General features: G+C 39.3%; 1 protein-coding gene across 3 annotated transcripts in view; it reads left to right on the plus strand.

Moving 5' to 3' along the window:
* LOC126370944 (DENN domain-containing protein Crag) overlaps positions 1-19,952 on the plus strand; it is a 53,723-nt gene that overhangs the window by 4,222 nt on the left and 29,549 nt on the right. For all 3 annotated transcript variants that reach the window (XM_050016080.1, XM_050016082.1, XM_050016081.1), the window contains exons 3-16: positions 5,089-5,253; positions 9,433-9,672; positions 10,452-10,539; positions 12,813-12,972; positions 13,711-13,902; positions 14,421-14,522; positions 15,204-15,376; positions 16,559-16,650; positions 17,161-17,282; positions 17,654-17,756; positions 17,828-17,916; positions 17,997-18,161; positions 18,616-18,844; positions 19,624-19,804. In XM_050016080.1, coding sequence (XP_049872037.1) covers positions 5,089-5,253; positions 9,433-9,672; positions 10,452-10,539; positions 12,813-12,972; positions 13,711-13,902; positions 14,421-14,522; positions 15,204-15,376; positions 16,559-16,650; positions 17,161-17,282; positions 17,654-17,756; positions 17,828-17,916; positions 17,997-18,161; positions 18,616-18,844; positions 19,624-19,804 — 2,101 coding nt within the window. The remainder of the gene's footprint in view (positions 1-5,088; positions 5,254-9,432; positions 9,673-10,451; positions 10,540-12,812; positions 12,973-13,710; positions 13,903-14,420; positions 14,523-15,203; positions 15,377-16,558; positions 16,651-17,160; positions 17,283-17,653; positions 17,757-17,827; positions 17,917-17,996; positions 18,162-18,615; positions 18,845-19,623; positions 19,805-19,952) is intronic.

Genomic DNA, 19,952 nt, shown 5'->3' on the forward strand with positions numbered 1-19,952 from the left:
TAATGTAAAATTTTGAACTTCACGTGGGTACTTGATATATTTCTGTCCTATGTGAGTGTTTTAACAATTAAACGTATCTACATAGATTTACTAGTACCGTAGATTGAACATTAGCGCTCAAAAAGTGGGACGCAAAGTTACTGTTAATATAGCGACGTTGACAGTACTTTACCTCAGTGCGCGATTAGGCGCCGAACTGGCAACACGGGAAAATGCGTGGTAAAAACTTGCAAAAATAGAAGTTCGAAGCGAAAAAACAAGGATGGAACATCATATTTCTGTTAAGGAATGATATTGTGCATGCTATCATAGTATACACATTTTAATTTCCGCAGTAAATCCCATCAAAATTATTATTTCAGTTTAAAATATACGGAAACGAGTACTCCCGGTCAATCCGAGTCGCAGTATAACTCGACCGCGTTACGAAGCACCACGCGCCAATATACGTAATAAGACGATGCGTACTTTTTAATTTGACACGATTTTTATTGAATGTATACTTATACCGCTGAATACGAATGTATAGTTAAACAAGCGCCAAGTATTCGCCGCATTTTTGTGTCAAGCGCTGTATCTACTACTACCGTAGTGGTAAATCAATGGTATCTAATAAAAACTGTTCTTATCAAATTAGTATAACGATGCAGTGTAGGTATATTTATGCATTCAACTGTTACTGTGCGTTACCCGAAAGGTTATAGGAGGGTCCTATTAGATTACATATCGTCGAATTTTAGGGGAACCCGCGACCTTTACGTAGCTTTTGATTAGATAGGACATTAAGAAAGCCGCGAGTCATGACGGCTATAGTCAACATTGTGCCTTTGAATACACATTCCCAAGGGCTTCTAAATTTCTAAAGGGCGTCAAAGGTCAAATGCGTATTCGTAACATTACGTATAACTATTATGAAGCCGCGATAGCTTAGTTGAAAGGACACTTGAATCTCATAATATGGGCCTAAACCAATGATTTTACGGTTGGAATGAACATGCCGCGTGCGATAACCGAAAGCTAGTCATAATAACACAAAGTTAAGTATTATCATCATCATCATCAGCCCATTAACGTCCCCACTGCTGGGGCACGGCCTTCCCTGTGGATGGATAGGGAGATCGGGCCTTAAACCATCACGCGGGCCCAGTGCGGATTGATGGTTATTAACGACTGCTAATGCAGCCGGGACCAACGGCTTAACGTGCCTTCCGAATCACGGAGGAGCTCGAGATGAAAACTTCTTTTTTGTGGTCACCCATCCTATGACCGGCCTTTGCGAATGTTGCTTAACTTCAATCGCAGACCAAGCGCGTTAACCGCTGCGCCATGCGCCACCGAGCTCCTCCTGAGACTAGTTAGAGGCATCAAGGCTTAAGTGCGAGGCAGTGTGTCTAAGTATTATCAGTATCATATAATACATTTCCACACCCCGGACACTTCATACAAAAAACCTCGTTTTACACAGACACTACACTTTGACGTTATCGTATACGCGCATCTGGGTGTGTGACGTTTGACGCCATACGATTTAAGAGTAATGTCAGACCGAAAGAAGGGTGAGGTAAACCTAGCTCAGCCACTGGATGAGAATGGAGAGTTGCCGTTCTATACGTAGTATTATTCCCTATTCTGTGCCTATAGACTTACAAAATACCGTGTCCAATTGACCTGATGTGATTCATATTTTATTGGCATCATTGATGTATTGAACGGGCTTCAGATAAGTTCATTGCCACCGCATTCTCAGGGCAATACGTCTGCATTGTTCGAATGTTTCTGTGTTAATTGCTTTTGTAATAATGTATTAACTATACACGCTCCAACGTAACCATGGTAAGATAGGAAAAGTAAGCGTAATAAATGTTCACGGAACGGTATCGAATTCAAAGAAAAAAAAATTCTTAGTACTGTTTATAACACATTTTATTTTATTCTCTTAGGGCAGCTTACTACTGAGGAGCTTAGTGGCGCAGCGGTTAACGCACTCGGTCTGCGATTGTTGAAGTTAAGCAACTTTCGCAAAGGCCGGTCATAGGATGGGTGACCACAAAAAAAAGTTTTCATCTCGAGCTCCTCCGTGCTTCGGAAGGCACGTTAAGCCGTTGGTCCCGGCTGCATTGGCAGTCGTTAATAACCACCAATCCGCACTGGGCCCGCGTGGTGGTTTAAGGCCCGATCTCCCTATCCATTCATAGGGAAGGCCCGTGCCCCACCAATGGGCACGTTAATGGGCTAGTGATGAGGGCAGCTTACGACATTATTTCATCATCATCCTGAATTTAAGAACCACGCTCTTGTCGGTGTAGCATTCTCCAATCTTGTCTATCAAAGGCTTCGTTCAAAAAGACGTTTACGTCGTTTTCAATCTTCTTATCGTGTGGGGTGTGAGGTGAAATACCAACCTCATCAACCCTGGTGTCAGGGTTATTACTAAGCCGCCAAAGGCCCCTGACTCATGTAACGACTACATACTTACATCGGTAAGTAATAACCGGGACCAACGTCTGCCCTTCGCTCTGATATGTTATATGTTTTAGAATTTTATTTAATCTTTCCATTGTTCAAAAATATATTTATCTTATTATACTCAAAATACTAGCGAAATACTAATCGGTTCCTCGATTAGTGATTAACATAGCTTGGTTATTTTTCACAAAATTCTGTGACAGAGTGGTAAATCGAAATGCTGTCTCCGATGAAAAAGACTACTCTGTCTCAATATTTTTTGGAATGTGCCTGCAAAGAAAAGTATATTACCAAGATAAAGTGAAACACTAAATAGTCCTCTACAGACCCATCTTTATATGATGTTTTAAAATATTTATTGCCGTTATAATGTCAAAGATGTTAAATCCGATATATCTAGAAAATGACTTTTTATTGTCGATAAAAAAGAACGACCCATACACCTATCTATAGAAACACAGATATTATATTGTTACGTACTGCGTGAGTGTGAATGTGTAAGCCACCAGACAAGAAAGCCTAGCCTATGTCTGAGTTCTCAAACCGCAAAAGCCTTGACACTGTGTTATAAACTCTTATTTATATCTTTAAAACTTTATTTTTATCAACCAAGCAGCGCAATATAAAGTCTAGTGACAATTTTAGAACAACCGTTATCTGTGTTGCGATGATCGATCTCTTGTTTTTCTCCAGACTTTTTTCATTCAGTAACTTGCCGTGGCTATTACCTATATTTGTGGATAGTATATGTATATCTTACTTTATTACAGTAGCTCACGACTATATCCCAATGGGGTAGTCAGAGGTACATCCATTGCAAGTTGAACTAAATACTTACCCACACTCCACCCGAGATTTCTGTTAGGCCAACGTGATAGGCGGTGAGCCGTATCGCCGTCTATATAGTCTCATTCATCTCATTTTAATTCTTTAGTAAAATCGTTTTGATAAGATTAACTAAATTAGTTTTTGTTACTCCCTGTATTTGCAAGCTTTTGATGAATCAAAAGTACAAGAAAACTTATTAAAGTGTAGCGCATATCTATAAGGAATTACATCAATTTAAATTGAGCAGAGCGTTCCGGGCCGGAAAGCGGGAGTTTATATGAAAACTGTGTGTACAGTCATGAGCAATATCATGTACCCACTTTAGAACCCTGTCGCACTATCATATTTGACATTTAATGAGACTTACGGTTTAATTTGGTAAAAAAGTTAATGTGACATGGTACTAAAGTGTATACATATTAATGCTCGTGACCGTACGTACGAGCTCAAACCACACACACGCGAAGATTGCGAAAAATCCAGCCGCCGGTAACAAACACCTCTGTGTTCTTTTAACTTTACACTAAGAAAAGTAGGGGAGTAGTTCTCAGGTCAAGGACAGGTCGATACATAGAGTAGAATAGGACCTTAGTAGAACAAATAGTAGGTAGTGTACCTACTTTACGTGTTAATTATATTTGCGTAACTCAAACAAAGGTACCTACATAAACAGACTGAACTGGTTTTGATTTTAATGGTGGTATTGAATCTATGATCTACCTTATGATTTTAGAAACCGGAAAAGATTTTTATGTACCAAAAGATCGTCAAGATATATTTAAAAGATTTATTTCTGATAAGTTCAAACTGTAGTCGGTTTAAAACATCTTGTCACTTCTGACACCGAATGGTGTTCAAGACTAGAAATATGACAAACTACATGGAATAAACGATACGCTTATCATTTATCTACGACGACAGACAAGACGTGATTCCGTTATTTTCTTCTGTGGCAATTGCAACGCGAATGTGGCTGCAAACATTCGTTCCTTGAAGGGCATTTTAGAATTTACGTCATTTCGCAAGGTGTTAAGGCTGAAGAGAAGAAATGACAAGAAGCTGCAACAGCAGCATATTTAATACCAGACATTTTTATTATTTAGTTAATCATTAATCTTATAATAAGCTTCACATGAGCATTAAATTTATTTTCTCCTCACACAAATTCACAATATTATCTGGTATTTTATTGTAAAAACGTATGCATAACCCCGAAAAAAGATGAATTTAATTTACTTTATTTAATTTTGAATAGCAATTACATTTTTATTCCTTGTATTGTAACTTGTCAATACGCATAGATCTAATATCGATCTTAGGACTCCAATACTAAGCGTGACTGCAATTCTTCTGGTGATGTCCAGTTACGGCCGTATTTTGTGACTGTCTTTCGACAAAAAAAAAGTACTACTTATAGAACGGTCACTCTCCTCCCCGCACCAATTCGTGGCTTTAGTTTGCTTTAAGGGCGCTTATTACACCTACCTGGTTACCATGGTTACTTCTCGTCGACTCCCGTTTGGCGATCAAATCGTGTAGTCTAATACTAAATCGGCGGGGCGTGACCATGGTGATCACGATCTCGAGCGAGTTCGTCGGGCGTAACCATGGTAACCACGCGTGACCTTAACGCATCTAGCCTGTCGGACAGGTAGCTGTAATAAGCCCTATAGTCTTAAGCTAAGGCGTAAGGGAAAGCGCGTTCTCGCTTACTTAACGGTAGATTTTTGGATAGAGAGTCCGTGGTGTGCTTAAACGATAAAACGTATTATAAAGCCATGTTAATTGTTCCAGGTGTAGTGTTCCCCGGCCAAGGAGAAACAGTGCCTCCAGGCTTCGAGTTGCTCGAACTCACTCCGACTGGTCTACCGGCGGACTTGAACCATGGATCCATGCGCTCGCCAGAATGCTTCCTCTGCTTCCGTAGAGGGCGGGATCGACCACCACTCGTTGACATCGGTAAGTTCACATCGTAATTTTCTTGATGAGGCTTATCGAAGAGAAGTAAAAATTTTTCAATATTGGCCCCGAATGCGCGTGGTTTAATGCATGACTGCAACATGAACAGCTTAAGACAGGTTTAATAACCTTTAAAAGATTATGTGATCGAATTTTGAATTTGTGCACCTACTTACTTGAGTATTATAAAATATAGTTGTTACAAAGAAAATTCAATCCAATAAATCTGATTCGTTCGGAATTTGAACCAGCAGATCTTGTCAAGTCGGCTGTCCCTAAAACTCAACTGGACAAAATTTAAAAGGCGGAACTTTTACGATAATAATTTTCCTTGGTTGAGATTTTTTTGTGATTTTGAGTATGGCGAAGTGGGACGTACATGTAGGTTATTTGTGTTTACGTTCGGTCACGAGTACTAATATACATATAATACTTTGAAACCATGTCACATTAACTTTTTTGATAAATTAAACCGTCACATTTTAGAGCCACGCTCTTGTCGGTGTAGCATTCTCCATTCTTGTCTATCAAAGACCAATTCCTTCACTTCCTTATAAGACACGACGTTCGCCTTCTCTTTAATCTGTTCCATTTATTAAAAACATCATAGTTGGGAAGCTACAAGGAAAGAGAGGAAGGGGAAGACCAAGAAGAGCTTGAACCGTGAGTCTCATTAAATGTCAAATATGATAGTGCGACAGGGTTCTAAAGTGGGTACACGATATTGCTCATTACGTAGACTACTTATGTAGACGTAGACTGTATGTGAGTTTTCTAAGCGCTACAATAAGAAAATCGTTTATTAATAGTGCTTTTCTGGTCTAGCTTTATTCATAAACATCTGTTAGACAATCTACTGTGTGATGTCAATGCGTGTTTATCCGTTCTATTCTAGAAATAAAAACGATACAGTGCGAATATAATCTGTTGAAATTCTTGCATGTATCATCATTCGCCGCTTCTAAAAATAATTCGGGAAGTACCTACAAACCATTTGTTTAAATTTTGTTTTCAGAGTAGAAAATCCTAAAATATTCGTCATGCATATTTTTGACACACATTCGTTCGCGATAAGACCTTTACGTTATTCAGGATAACTAAAACAATCTTTACGGTCTGGTTAGGACATCGTGATGACCGAAAGTACGACGATGTGTGTTTCAGAAGGCACGTTAACTTAAAGATAAAAGTACGTAGTCGTCCGCAATGTCAGGGGCCTGTGGCGGTAAATAGTGGCCCTGATAACAGGTTTGATGAGGTTGGTCTTCTTCTATCGTGTGAGTTGTGAGGTAGATTACCCCGGACATGGCTCATGTAACGACTACTTATTTAAATCAGTAAGTAGTAACCGGGACTAATGGCTTGACGTGCCTTCCGAATCAGGTGATCAGTTTATAATGTCCTAATCAAACTAGCGATCACAAAGTAATTTTTGTGGTATGTCCCCACTGGGATTCGAACACGAGACCTCCGGATCGTGGGCCCGCTCAACCATTGGTTAGAGGTTGTTAATCCAGCTCATAACCCACACGATAGAAGAATACTAAAACAATACTTCTTTTCCCCGGCTATACAGGTTGTGAGAAGCTGCAGTAGTTTTAGGCGGATGAGACGTTCGTTATGTAAAATTGACGATTCAAAGTGTAACTATGTTACCTATTGAATAAAGATATTTTGGAATTTGAATTTGAATACATTTGCGGTGCCCTTACAGGGTGTCACATGTTTGTACATATTTACCTATAAGAACTGTAATACCATGTGACATGCAATAAATAAATAAATACAATTTAGACCAATAAGCCAGTATGTTAGGCCAACTTATGTCAAGTAGATTACTGCAAAAGCTGATGGATAACAGAGATAACTTTAACTGGCAACAAAATCAAAGGTTCAAATTCTCTCCCTCCCCCCCCCCCCCCCCCTTTAAATTATCTTGCAAGTTTGCAACGTCAGAACACTTATCTATTGTGTCATACGTAGTGTAAATCCATCACAAGTCAAAGAAAAGTGGGTTAATCCGTCGTAATATGGTAATCGCAGTCCAGATAGCGTTCACTGGCCTCTATCAGGGCTCGTGCTATGCGTTTTTTATTATCTTTTTTTTATCTCTCCATTTTTACGCTCCAATGCTGCCATAGTTATAGTTCGGCTGTAGACTTTTTTGTAACAAGAGCGGTGTGGAAACGTTTTTGGTAGTTCCATTTTATATAATATTAAAGATGCCAGTATATATACCTACCGATGGAATAGCTGGCTATGTATAAATATCTAGAGCGATACAAAGTACGCCATTAAGAATTAAAAAGAAAACATTTAAGACGTGTCTATACACGACCTGGACTATTCCAGGTCTATATGAGCAAAAGCTGCTTATCGTTTCGAATATTCATACAATCTTCAGTTGTGTCATAGCTTCAGATTTAAAACAAATAACGGGTTCTTACCGCGTTTAAATCAGGGATATTAGACTCATATATATCCCATCTACTATAGATCATATCATAAACAGCCTATATACGTCCCAGCTGGCCCATGCCTCCCCTCAATCAACGAGAGGGAGTTGGAGCATACTCCACACTGCTCTACTGCGGGTTGGTGGACTGTAGATAACAATAATAAAAAAAAAACATTGAACCGATAAAGTACACTAGTCCTTATTCCGTTTATTGCGAATCGCTAGCCGTGTCATCAAAATGTTAAGCGACGTTGATAAGATTGTGCGAATAAAAATGGCATTATCGTGGATGCAGTTACGATATCGTGACGCTCCCAATGTCTCAACTTTATTATAACTTCTATGCTCCATTTACGAAGATATAGTTTTGAACTCATTCTTGCCTGTCATTCAATACCTTCGCAGTGCTATTATGTATTATATACCATAACATTCACATTCGCATTGGGCTGCTCTATTACGAGTTTGCTGTACGTTACTTTGTATAAATAAATAAATAACATAAACAGCCAAAAAGGACGGAAAATTCCACTTGATATTAACTCAGAATCATGGCCTGAATCATCCCTCAAAGTTTTCGTTACGATGTCACTAACACACTGTATATTCGTCCCACTGCTGGTCATAGGCCTTCCCTCAATCAATGGGGGAGTGTGGAGCATTCTCTATCACACTACTTCAATGCGTATTGGGGATTGAATACCATCTAACTATATTGTAACAATTAAATTGATTCTTATCATCTGACTATTTTGATCATTTTCGTTCACTTAGCTTCCATACTTTACCTAGTCTTTCCTAATAATGTAGTATTATTATTTATTCAATCGATCAATCAAGTATTCTTTATTACAAACGAAATAATAAAACTAAAATTAATTTACACTGTATTCCATTCGTTTAAGTCGACCTTAGAAAGATGCTGATGGGGATGTTATCAGCTTTCGCTTGTAATAAGTCAATCAGTTAGAAAGGACGTAATTCCTTACAGATGTTCGACAGGTAACATACTATATTTGTAACACGTATTTGGGCATTTTATTTGCCCTCACCCTTACTTTCCTCGTTTAGATCTTCAAACACTCGTGGCCAATCGTGGCAGTACTAATAAATAAATACACCTAATAACATCTTCGAATATTTGTTTTTTTTTGCAAATATCCAGTTGGAACTTGCATAAGTTGGCGACGAATATAAGTACTAACTGGATATTTGCAAGAAAACATAAGATTCTGGGATATTTTTGCGTTTACTGTAATGATATCTCTTAGTTTTTAAGTTTATCTCTTTCTCGGTCTACTGGAAGAGATTTCTACTAGAAATAAGCTGAACCGTTTGTCTGTCTTGTGTTAGTCTAATTGTTTTATATCCTGTTCTGTGTACAATAAACATCTTCTGAATTTAATTTACGTAACTAGATAAGTAAGTATACTAGATTAAATTTAAGTACATGTTTACAGCTTTTCACAAGTATTACAAAAAAGTCGTCAAATAACCTAACTTAAAATTACTTAACCTAGAACCCACTCCTTGTCAAACTTGGCCCAAAAGTGCCTATGACACTAGCAGCGTTACCGCGCTGGATTGCCACGGACAACCTCTGAGCCAAGTACAATAAACTATTAAATAAATAAATAAATAGATATTGACCACCGGTGATCGAAGAACTACCACCACGTTCACTGACCAATAACTTCTAAGCCTGGACATTATTTCACCAGGGGTCATGTACGACGGCAAGGAGCGCCTCATGGCTGACGCGGAGATGGTCCTAGTATCAGCTGGTGGGCGTCTCGCCAACGTGAACAACTCGACTGCGAAGACCTTCATAACGTACCGGCGCGCACACCCCACCGCACCCTGCAACGCCCTGGTGGTGGTCGACATCTGTGTCATAGTTGCCAGCAAGCAGGAGTGTCCGCCACACGCCTTCTGTATGATCGCCAAGAACTTGAACAAAGGTGGGTTGGACTTTCTAGGAGCGACGCGTTGATAAATGGATTGTTAATTTCGTATTGCTGGTGTCTTTTTACTTGTACCAACAGCAGGATCTAGAAACAGTATCCAAAAAAGAGCAAGGCTTTGATAATCCTCAATATCCTCATAAGGTTCAGATTTCCCGACACAATAGTTAAACAATTTGGATTTTAAAAGGACATTAGGCCTTACGTTTAAAGCAAAGTTAGTCCTGGTATTTTCACAGAAGATTCGTGTGTGTGTCTACTCATACAATCAAAATGTATATTGCTGTAAATGTAAACTGCTGATTTTCGAATTCGTGTTTTGATAAATGATTATCACGTGCTCAGCGGTGAATCATGCAGCGCATCATGAGGAAACCCAAATACCCGAAAAATGCGTTTCGGAGGTATGTGAAATGACTGGTATTGGGCTGGTTTTCCCTTCGCGGGTTGGAAGGTCAGACAGGCAGTCGCTTCTATAAAAACCAGACCTGTCAAGTCTTCAGGTTAGGTAAGCGTACTCTGTGGAAACGGGATAACGCTGATGATGAAGGGCTCACAGAAAAAAAAAACAATTTTATTTGTATCTTGATCTATTTTCTACAAGCATACCTTATAAAACGTATCAATTTAAAATGTATCTCTAAGCCTAACTAGATAACTCTTGGTTTATCTACGTAGATATATCACCAAAAAATGTGTATCACAGATTTTTAATAGAACCTTATCTCCAAACGCCGTGGGGGTAATATGTAATCGTAATTTATTTTAAATTGCAGGGCTAATGGGCAGCGATGTGTTTCTCTGCTACAAGAAGTCAATGAACCGTCCTCCGTTAATAGCTTACAAACCAGAAGTATTATTTAGGTATGTTGTAATTGGAGATGTCCTTAGAAAAGGTTCAGTACGATATAATCTCAACCGGTGTGCGTGTATGAAACGATTGATGAATGTGGAGGAAGCAAGAGAAGTGTGTCAGGATCGAAGCAAATGGAATTCCATAGTCTCTGCTTATCCCGGTGGGAAATAGGCGTGAGTTTATGTACGTATATATTATATTTGTTGCAAGCATATTCTAGTACTTGTTACTATTCTTATTATTTTGTTATTGCCTCGGCCAGCCTCCGTGGTTTAGTGGTTAGAGACGTGTCTAGGCTGTTTATGTATGTTATGTTCTTCTTACAAAAAATATAATGAAAAATGTTTTTATTACCAGAAAACAATACAATGATGCACATAAAGTAGGATGGGTACTTATATTAAAAATATATCCAAATGAACAGAGGTTCCCAAATTAGGCGGAGCCTGTATCTTGGTTAACCGTAAAAAAAAATGGGTACATGTGATGTTGGCGCATAGTTTGCCAAAGAAATTAAAATTAAACTCACATCTAAGTATTAGAGCGAAGGGTGAGTGTGTTAAGTAGGAATATGAATGTGTGAGTATGCGAGTTTAATATATTTCAAGGTCTTTCGACTTGGAGAGTACGTCGTATAAGCTTCGACACTACACTAGACATTTTTGTTTTATATCCCCACCGGGGTTGGAACCCTGGACCTCCGAATCACGAGCCCACCGCTCAACCACTGGACCACGCAGGCTTTTCTATACATTAAAGTGTGGCTGCAGTTTTCTGATGACTTGGGATTCTGCCCTCCTTCGGGTTTCGAGAGGGTAACTTTCATAAAATACATAAATTGATGACTATGTCTCAAATGGGGGTAGTCAGAAGTACATCCATCGCAAGATAAACTAAGTACCCACACCTCACCGAGCTTTCTGTTAGACCAGCCTTTGTGTTACTGTAATAAAAGGTAGTCACCATCGCAATGTTTAGAATTAGCGTTATAATTGTAATGAACACTAATTGGTGAAACTTTCACCGAATGCGTCAGTAATTTACGCCTCAACTGAACGCGTCTATGTTTAATTACCGAGGTTATTGTACCAATCTAGCTTTTTATAACAAGTAGGTACTGTTGTCTGAAATTTCAATTTCTTTTTTCATACGGTATTATTGTAACTTTAAATAATGAAATAATATTCATAATATAACATTTTATTTATTTACATTTCACAACATTACAGTGCAGAACATTACAATGCCCCGTGAAACTTTCATAATAATATAAGTACGGTCACGAGTACTAACAAGTATACACGTTTGAGGAGCTCGGTGGCGCGGCGGTAAATGCGCTCGGTCTGCGATTGTCGAAGATAAGCAACTTTCGCAAAGGCCGGTCATAGGATGGGTGACCACAAAAAAAAAAGTTTTCATCTCGAGCTCCTCCGTGCTTCGGAAGGCACGTTAAGCCGTTGGTCCCGGTTGCATTAGCAGTCGTTAATAACCACCAATCCGCACTGGGCCTGCGTGGTGGTTTAAGGCCCGATCTCCCTATCCATCCATAGAGAAGGCCCGTGCCCCTGCAGTGGGGACGTTAATGGGCTGGTGATGATAATGATGGTCACGAGTACTAACAAGTATACACGTTGAAACCATGGTATATTAACTTTTTTAACCGTAAGTCTCATTAAATGTCAATTATGATAGTGCGACAGGGTTCTAAAGTGGGTACATAATATTGCTTATGTACGTATAAGTACAAATTAGGTAACTTAACTATGTATACTTGAAGAAAGAATAAACAATATCAAAACATATTTCACACATCATTCATCATCTGCAGAACCTCAGACACTTACGACAGACATATGTCCACTCACTCACAAACAGATCACACTCTGGTGCTGATGCTGAGAGTGCATTAAGCATGAGCAAGTCACGTGGCTGCGCGGCCGCAATATTACGTACTGGGATGAAGTGACCGCTTCAAGCACATCCTGGTTGGCAGGCCATTCTAAAAGCTAATCTTAAAATGTCTTATGACATGCATGCATGAATATTTGGTTAATACCAAATAAATATATGGCGCACAGTGACAAATATAAAACAAAACACGGAATCACACATAACGTACAATTACAATAATCAATCAATCACGTCAATCACATAAATCAATCAAATCAAATATACTTAATTGCACAGAAATTTCAACAATCAGACATAACACATGAATTCAGTACAATTTGGGCGGCCTTATCAATCAATCACACCAATCAATTACATCTCTAATTCTCAGGTATCCAATGACAGACCGTCGCAACCTAGCATACCCTGAATCAGTGCCGATGTTCTGCCTGCCGATGGGCGCGACCCTCGAGCTGTGGCCCAACAACGCGGCCACGCCCAAGCCCGTCTTCTCTACCTTCGTGCTCACCGTCGCTGACGCCACGGACAAGGTAGCATAATGTTCTATTCGTTTGCGTGTTATAGCATAGAGTAAACAATAATACTAAAAATAGAAGGGACACTTTGCACCGCACTTATACGAGCTTGGTGCGAGCTTGATTTAAAATGAAAAATGGCTGTAAATTGTCTTTTGTTTGAAAAAAAAAATTCAAATTGAATTATATTTCATTGTTCTATTGTACAAACCTTGGCATCTTACAAGGTAAAATTGCCGTCAATGTCGCAGTTAGATCACATTTATTACCTAATTGGCTTCTATCACGATACGCTTAGTCTTCTGTGCAGGGTTTGGTCAATTTTACATACCAATCGTGTCTATCATATTCAATTAAAGGGTTATTACTTGACATGAAACGTATAGGTAAAGCGTTACTGTATTAAAATGTATACAATCTTGATGTATGAAATCCTGTTTTTATGTTTCGCTATAGTTCGGTCAACAAATTGCTCAGAAGGGGGTGTAGAATGTCTGAGAGTAGACCTAAGGACTTAACATTCTAAAAGTCCCCACGTCTAGGAGGCGAGCCGGAGTGGGGGGAGGGAGATATCCCATTGTGGAAGTACCCCATTGTGGATGTACCTCATTGTGGATGCACCCCATTGTGGATGTACCCCATGGTGGATGTACCCCATTCTGCATATACCCCATTGTGGATGTTCCCCATTGTGGATGTACCCCATTGTGGATGTACCCCGTTGTGGATATACCCCGTGTACTTTTCCCCCAGGTCTACGGCTCAGCTGTGACATTCTACGAGTCATACCCGTACGCCCAGCTGACGGAGTATCAGATGGAACAGCTAGGCTGGCGCGTGGGCGTCACACAGAACACGCATTCCTTGCATGTCAACAAATGCGTGTGCCTGCTATCACGTTGGCCCTTCAGCGACACCTTCGAAAGATGGCTGCTTTATATACTGGTGAGTTTAATCAAATCAAATCAAATATGCTTTATTGCACATAAACAAAACATACAATAATTTATAAAACATTAAGCAACAGTACAAATGGGCGGTAATTGGTTTTCAAATTCAAAAATATCTTTATTCACTAGGTAAAATAGTTACACTTTGAATCGTCAATTTTTACATAACGAACGTCTCATCTGCCTAAAACTACTGCAGCTTCTCACAACCAGTATAGCCGGGGAAAAGAAGCTGCAAGAAAAACCTCGGCACAGGTTCAATGTGTTGATCTACTTCTATCACACTCTCCACACCACCCACACCACACTCCACTCTCTTCTTGTTCTTCCACATTTATGACAATAAATTTTCATTTCATTTCATATCGTGTTTAGTTCTAAAATACCCTGACATAGCTCATCTCATCACACAAGTACGTTCCCACTTCAGTTCTCGGCTCACAAAGTGATTTTAGTATTATGTCCTTCATCGAGATTCGAGATGTTTTAATTTTGTCATTACTTTTGTTTCAGGAAATGTCATGGAGTAAACAACCGTTGAATATACCTGTTGAAAGGTATATCACACATTTATTGGAAGAAGTACCCTTTCCGGAACCCAGGATATTATTGCAGGTTCGTTTTTATATCTTTGTATACTTTGTAAGTGACATCGTACCGAATAAAAAAAAATAATAAAAAAGTTTATTTAGGTAAAATCTACGACACACATATACATTTACAACATTAAAATATACACACATAACATTAATATTTAGTTGGAAAACATAAAGGTATATGGGTGCCGCAGGTGAATACTGAAAATAATAAAAAAGAAAACATGAATTTTGTGACGGAAAATTCCACTTGATATCAACTCAGAATGGTTTGAATCATCCCTCAAAGTTTTCGTTACGATGTCACTAACATCCTGTATATTATTTGCCTATACATCGTTACCTTTTCGGTTCAATACTTAAACTCTCAGACGACGCCCTGAGCCGAGGTTCGCGCCCAACTGGGCACCCTCAGCCCTGTTGTCTTAAACTTTGTACCGGGTGAGAGCCTTCAACGCTCCCAGTTTGCCCGGTCAAGTAGTTAATGCCATCTGCGGTAAATCTACAATAAGTCACGTCAAAAACAAAAAATTCAATACATAACGAAATATATGATATAACGTTATTGGCTATGCTACACTATGTAATTATTAATAATTACTTAAACAAAAATAAAAATATAAGATCACTCACATGTTATTTTATTCATTTATTTTATTAAAAAGAAAAATTTTGCACCTTGCCTTATATTGTTTCGCAGCTATCACCAACAAACCCAGCGGAGCGTGTGATAGTTACGCGAGGCAGTTCACAGCCACTCGTCCGAAGCGGCGCGGGTTTCAGACACCTACTACTAAACTTAGGACCTGACAACTGCCTGCTCTTACTCGCTCTAGCTATCACCGAACAGAAGATCCTCATACACTCGCTCAGGTGTGGTTTATTTATTCGTACATACCGTCGTTTATAAGTCTTTTGTGGGTGGATAATCAACTTTAGCAACCCTGTAGGCCTAACATGTGCAAGGTGATAAAATGTTGTCACGGCCATTTTATCGATTCTGACAATATAATTATGTCGTTTTGTCGATTGGTGCTAATATGTGAACCCGAATAAGTCAGTGTCGTTCTGTCAAAATATGAACAAAATCACGAGCCACGCGTGTTAAGGAGAAAAAACTAAAACTCATCGAGTTCGACAAAAATTTAATCGATGGATAATATTTTATCATCACGCCATCGTTTCCGGGGTCTTCCACGTCTACGGTGTCCGTCCTGTGCTACCCAGTGCGTGATGATCTTTGCCCAACGTTCCGGATGCATGCGGCACACGTGTGATCTCGACGGTTATCGAAAAGACTGGATAGAGCTCGCACAGAACCGGGATACTTGGAAAGACATGGGGGGAGGCCTTTGCTCAGCAGTGGGATCATACAGGCTAATAATAATAATATTTTATCACGTTGCGCATGTTAGTCTTGCTGGTATCAGGGTTATTATTGAGCCGTCAAAGGCCCCTGACATGGCTCATGTAGCCACCAGGAACTGACGTGAGTCATAAATAGCGTTAAAGCATTTGCGAGACACTTCCTTTCGTGGTATTGAAATTAAATATAATGTTATATGTAGTCACAGCATACAGCATAATGTTGCGTGGCCTTACGTTGCGTTGTGTTGCGTTGGCGTTGTTGTTCTGTTTTATAACCTTATAACATTTAACCGCAATGCGGACAAAATTGGTACCGTAATGCGGATATCTGTGTAATCGCGTGCGTACAAACTCGTACCTTCTAAAAATATCACGGCCGTATCCAACCCAGGTGGTTTAAAAAGGCCACATTGAAGCATTCAAAAGCAATACTGCAATTTGGTATTTGGCCATGTATAAAGAAGTGCGCAATGTCAACAAATGTGAAATAACAATATTGTTTCTTTAGATGAATTGCTTCAATGTGTCCGTTTTAGACTCCCTGTGCACATAATAATAGAATTATTTGTCATTTTCACCATTCATTTGTTTTTAATGAAGCGAAGTTCTTTCGACAAAGTTGGGAAATAACTCGGCCGTGATTGTATTTTTAGTTGTGATATGAATCTTCATTCTCTTTACTTTCAGGCCCGACACGCTCACAGCAGTTTCGGAAGCAGTATCAAGTCTTCTGTTCCCGTTCAAATGGCAATGCCCGTACATACCTTTATGTCCATTAGGTAAGTAATGCCTAAAATAACGGAGAGATATAATACAGAATGTTAGTGACATCGTAACGAAAACTTTAAGGGTTAATTCGGACCATGATTCCGAGTTGATATCAAGTGGAATTTATGGAAATATTATATGGAAAAATTCATGTTTTTTTTTTTTATTAAGTATTTTCCCCCTGAGTATGCGTTACGATGTCACTTACGCCCTGTATAATAACGGGAGATCTTTCAATGCGTCTCGCCCGGTTGTTGGGTACCTTGCGTGCATGTGACGCATTGGACAAGGTGTTTTATTTGTAAGATGTGATTGTATTGTTTTTCTTTGTGTGAATATTTTTATTAAGGGTTTAAAAATATATAAAAAATATCTTAGATTAATTAGTTAGTATCGGAATTATCTGACGGCTACGAATTGCCTACGATTTTCTATATAATAATAACATACATAATAATATAACATCTACTTCTAAAGTATATAATATACACTAACCTATTTGTAAATATCTGTAATTTCAGGACTGGCGGAGGTATTACACGCTCCTCTGCCGTATCTAATCGGGGTGGACTCTAGGTTTTTTGACTTATACGAGCCCCCGCCTGACGTGACGTGTGTCGATTTGGATACGAATAATATCACAGTAAGTATAAGATGACTACACTAATTTGTATGTAATTTATGTGTAGTAACGCGGCGAGTTTCTTGGGGGGGGATGTTAGTCTATGTTTGACTAGGCTGGGATCCCTTCTATGTTTTGACAGATTGTAATATGCAGAATGACAAATAATCAGAAATACACATAACGGAGTGCTCCGGAGCACTTGAGTCTTTCTCAGTTCAAATTGCTGTGTAGTAGGGTATTGAAATGAAATGGGTCAAAAATATATTATAAAATTCTAATGAAGAAATAGAAGCCAGTCCCAGAATCCGTGTAGTTGCTAAACTACACTTAAAGTTTTGTATTGTTTGTATTTATTTTTTTCAAAACAAATAAAATATGCTTCTTTTCAGATATGCGAAACTCAGAAACACATATCGTTAAAACTCTTACCGAAAAGACAAGCCAGGACATTACGACAAACGCTTGAAGTTTTATACGGAAATATTAGACCAGGTAAGATATACTTAATAGTAAATAAATCAATTATTAATAGGTTTTATTTCATGTTTGTTATTATTTTTTAGCGTCACCCATCCATCAATCGAATAGCAGTCGGTATAATGGCGAACCAACCACAAGTTTAGACAGAGACTTCCAAAGGCGGAAAAAAGAGGTAAGCTAATTAATTGTATTATTTATGCCGCCATTGCTAGCCGTTTGATGACGTATTGTTATGTCATTTTGTATTTCCAGGAAGCCCTAGAGCTGAAGATCCAAGAAGCATTCCTTCGGTTCATGGCGGCGACACTGCAAGGGTACCGGAGCTATCTCATACCGATCACACGGGCGCCCACTGTTGGAACTACGGACCCACATGCCCTGTTCCAGATGGAGACTTTCCTTCGGTCTAGAGATAGGGTGAGTTGCAAATATAATATGTATCGGTGAGGGGAAACCTTATAAAAAAGAAAATAAAATATGCTTCGTTGTTTCAAACTCAAACAATTTTTATTCGACTGGTAACATGGTTACCATAATTAGTTTTTATGAAACGTCTAATCCGCCTAAAACTGCAGCTTCTCAACTTCAGTATCGCCGCCAAAATAAAAAAAGGCTTTTCTTATTTCTTTTCTATTCTCATTCGAACACGATCTTCCTGATGGTAAGTGGCATGTCTAAGATAGTGTGTTATCTTAAAGAGGTTGTGCTCTCGCCTAACATGCTTATTCAACATGGCGTTGAAAAAACTCCAAGAACTTTTACAGAACCAAAGGTCCTCGAGCCTGAGCTTTTTATTCCAAAGATACGAAAAGAAGACCGTCAAAACTATTTTATTTAAACTATATTTTCATTTGGACCTTTCGATTCACAGACACACCAACGCTTCTACGCTCTGATGATGAAGACTCAGATGTTCACACGTTTCATAGAGGAACGATCTTTCGTATGCGACGTGGACCAAGGGCTGACATTCTTCGACGAGTGTATAGAGCGAGTGTCTGCCGGTGGCGCGTCCAGTGAGGAGCCACTACTTGGTATAGACACGGCGAATGAGTCCGAACGGACCGTGTTTGTATTGCCACCGGACCCGCCTGAACCACGTACGTATTGCAACTTTTGGTTTATACACCACAATGTCTATGTCGATGTCCTTATAGTTGTCCGGAACAAATCCGTAAGGCGACCATTTACATATCTAGATAAGTATCTTTTGTAACTAATTTATTTTATTGCGGTGCAATAAAGTATATTTGAATTTGATGTTAGTCACAAAACACTGGTCGGTCAAATTAGTAGAGACTGTGAAAAATGGGGGATGCTTATGACGGTTATCACGTAGTAATATGCTCGTGTTTTTATGAATAATTAGAAGTGGTAGCACAGTTGGAGGAACGCTTGACTCTCACTGGCACTGGTCGCAGGTTTGAATCCCAACACGGGTCTAAACCGAAGATTTTCGAATTTGTTTTTGAATTCATGTTTGGATCTAATTTCTTATCATGTTCAACGGTGAAGGAAAAGATCGCGGGAAACCCGCATTCCCGAGAAATGCGGGTTAGGTCAGACAATCAGTAAAAATCAGGGCCAAATCTTCAGATTAGGTAAGCCGATCCTGTGAAGAACGGGATACCGGAGATGATGGTGTATTATACACCTTGATGTTAGTCACAAGAGATACTGGTAGGTTAAATTAATAGTGACTAGTCTGTGAAAAAGCAATCGCTTATTAAGCTTGACATGTCACATAGTAAAATTTTCGTATTTCTTCTGCTTTTTAATGATTTTGATATTAAAGAACAGAAAAGTAGACGTTTTATAACACAAAAACAGACTATTACTTAAAAGAAAATAAGATTCTAACTACCCAATTATCTTTTAGAGGCGACCTACACGTACGAGAGGTTCGACTTAGACGCGACGCTGATAGCCAAGTGCCGGAGTCGCGGGCGAAGCGGCGCTGTGCAGGCATTGCCGGCCGCTGCGCTCGCTTCGGCTGAATCATTGGCTGATGCTTCGCCTATGGCAAGACGAACGAAGCAGGAGATTGCTGCTGCGCAAAGGTGAGTCATGTTTCTAAACATTGCAAGCATATTATGACGCTGATAACCCAGTCGGGTGATGTGGTACGGTGCGGGCGGTACCGGCCGCTGCGCTCGCTTCGGTGGAGATGAACGAAGCAGGAAATTCTAAGAACTTTCTTGTATTTTC

Source organism: Pectinophora gossypiella, chromosome 11 (genome assembly GCF_024362695.1).
Source record: "Pectinophora gossypiella chromosome 11, ilPecGoss1.1, whole genome shotgun sequence".
Classification (NCBI taxonomy): Eukaryota; Metazoa; Arthropoda; class Insecta; order Lepidoptera; family Gelechiidae; genus Pectinophora; species Pectinophora gossypiella.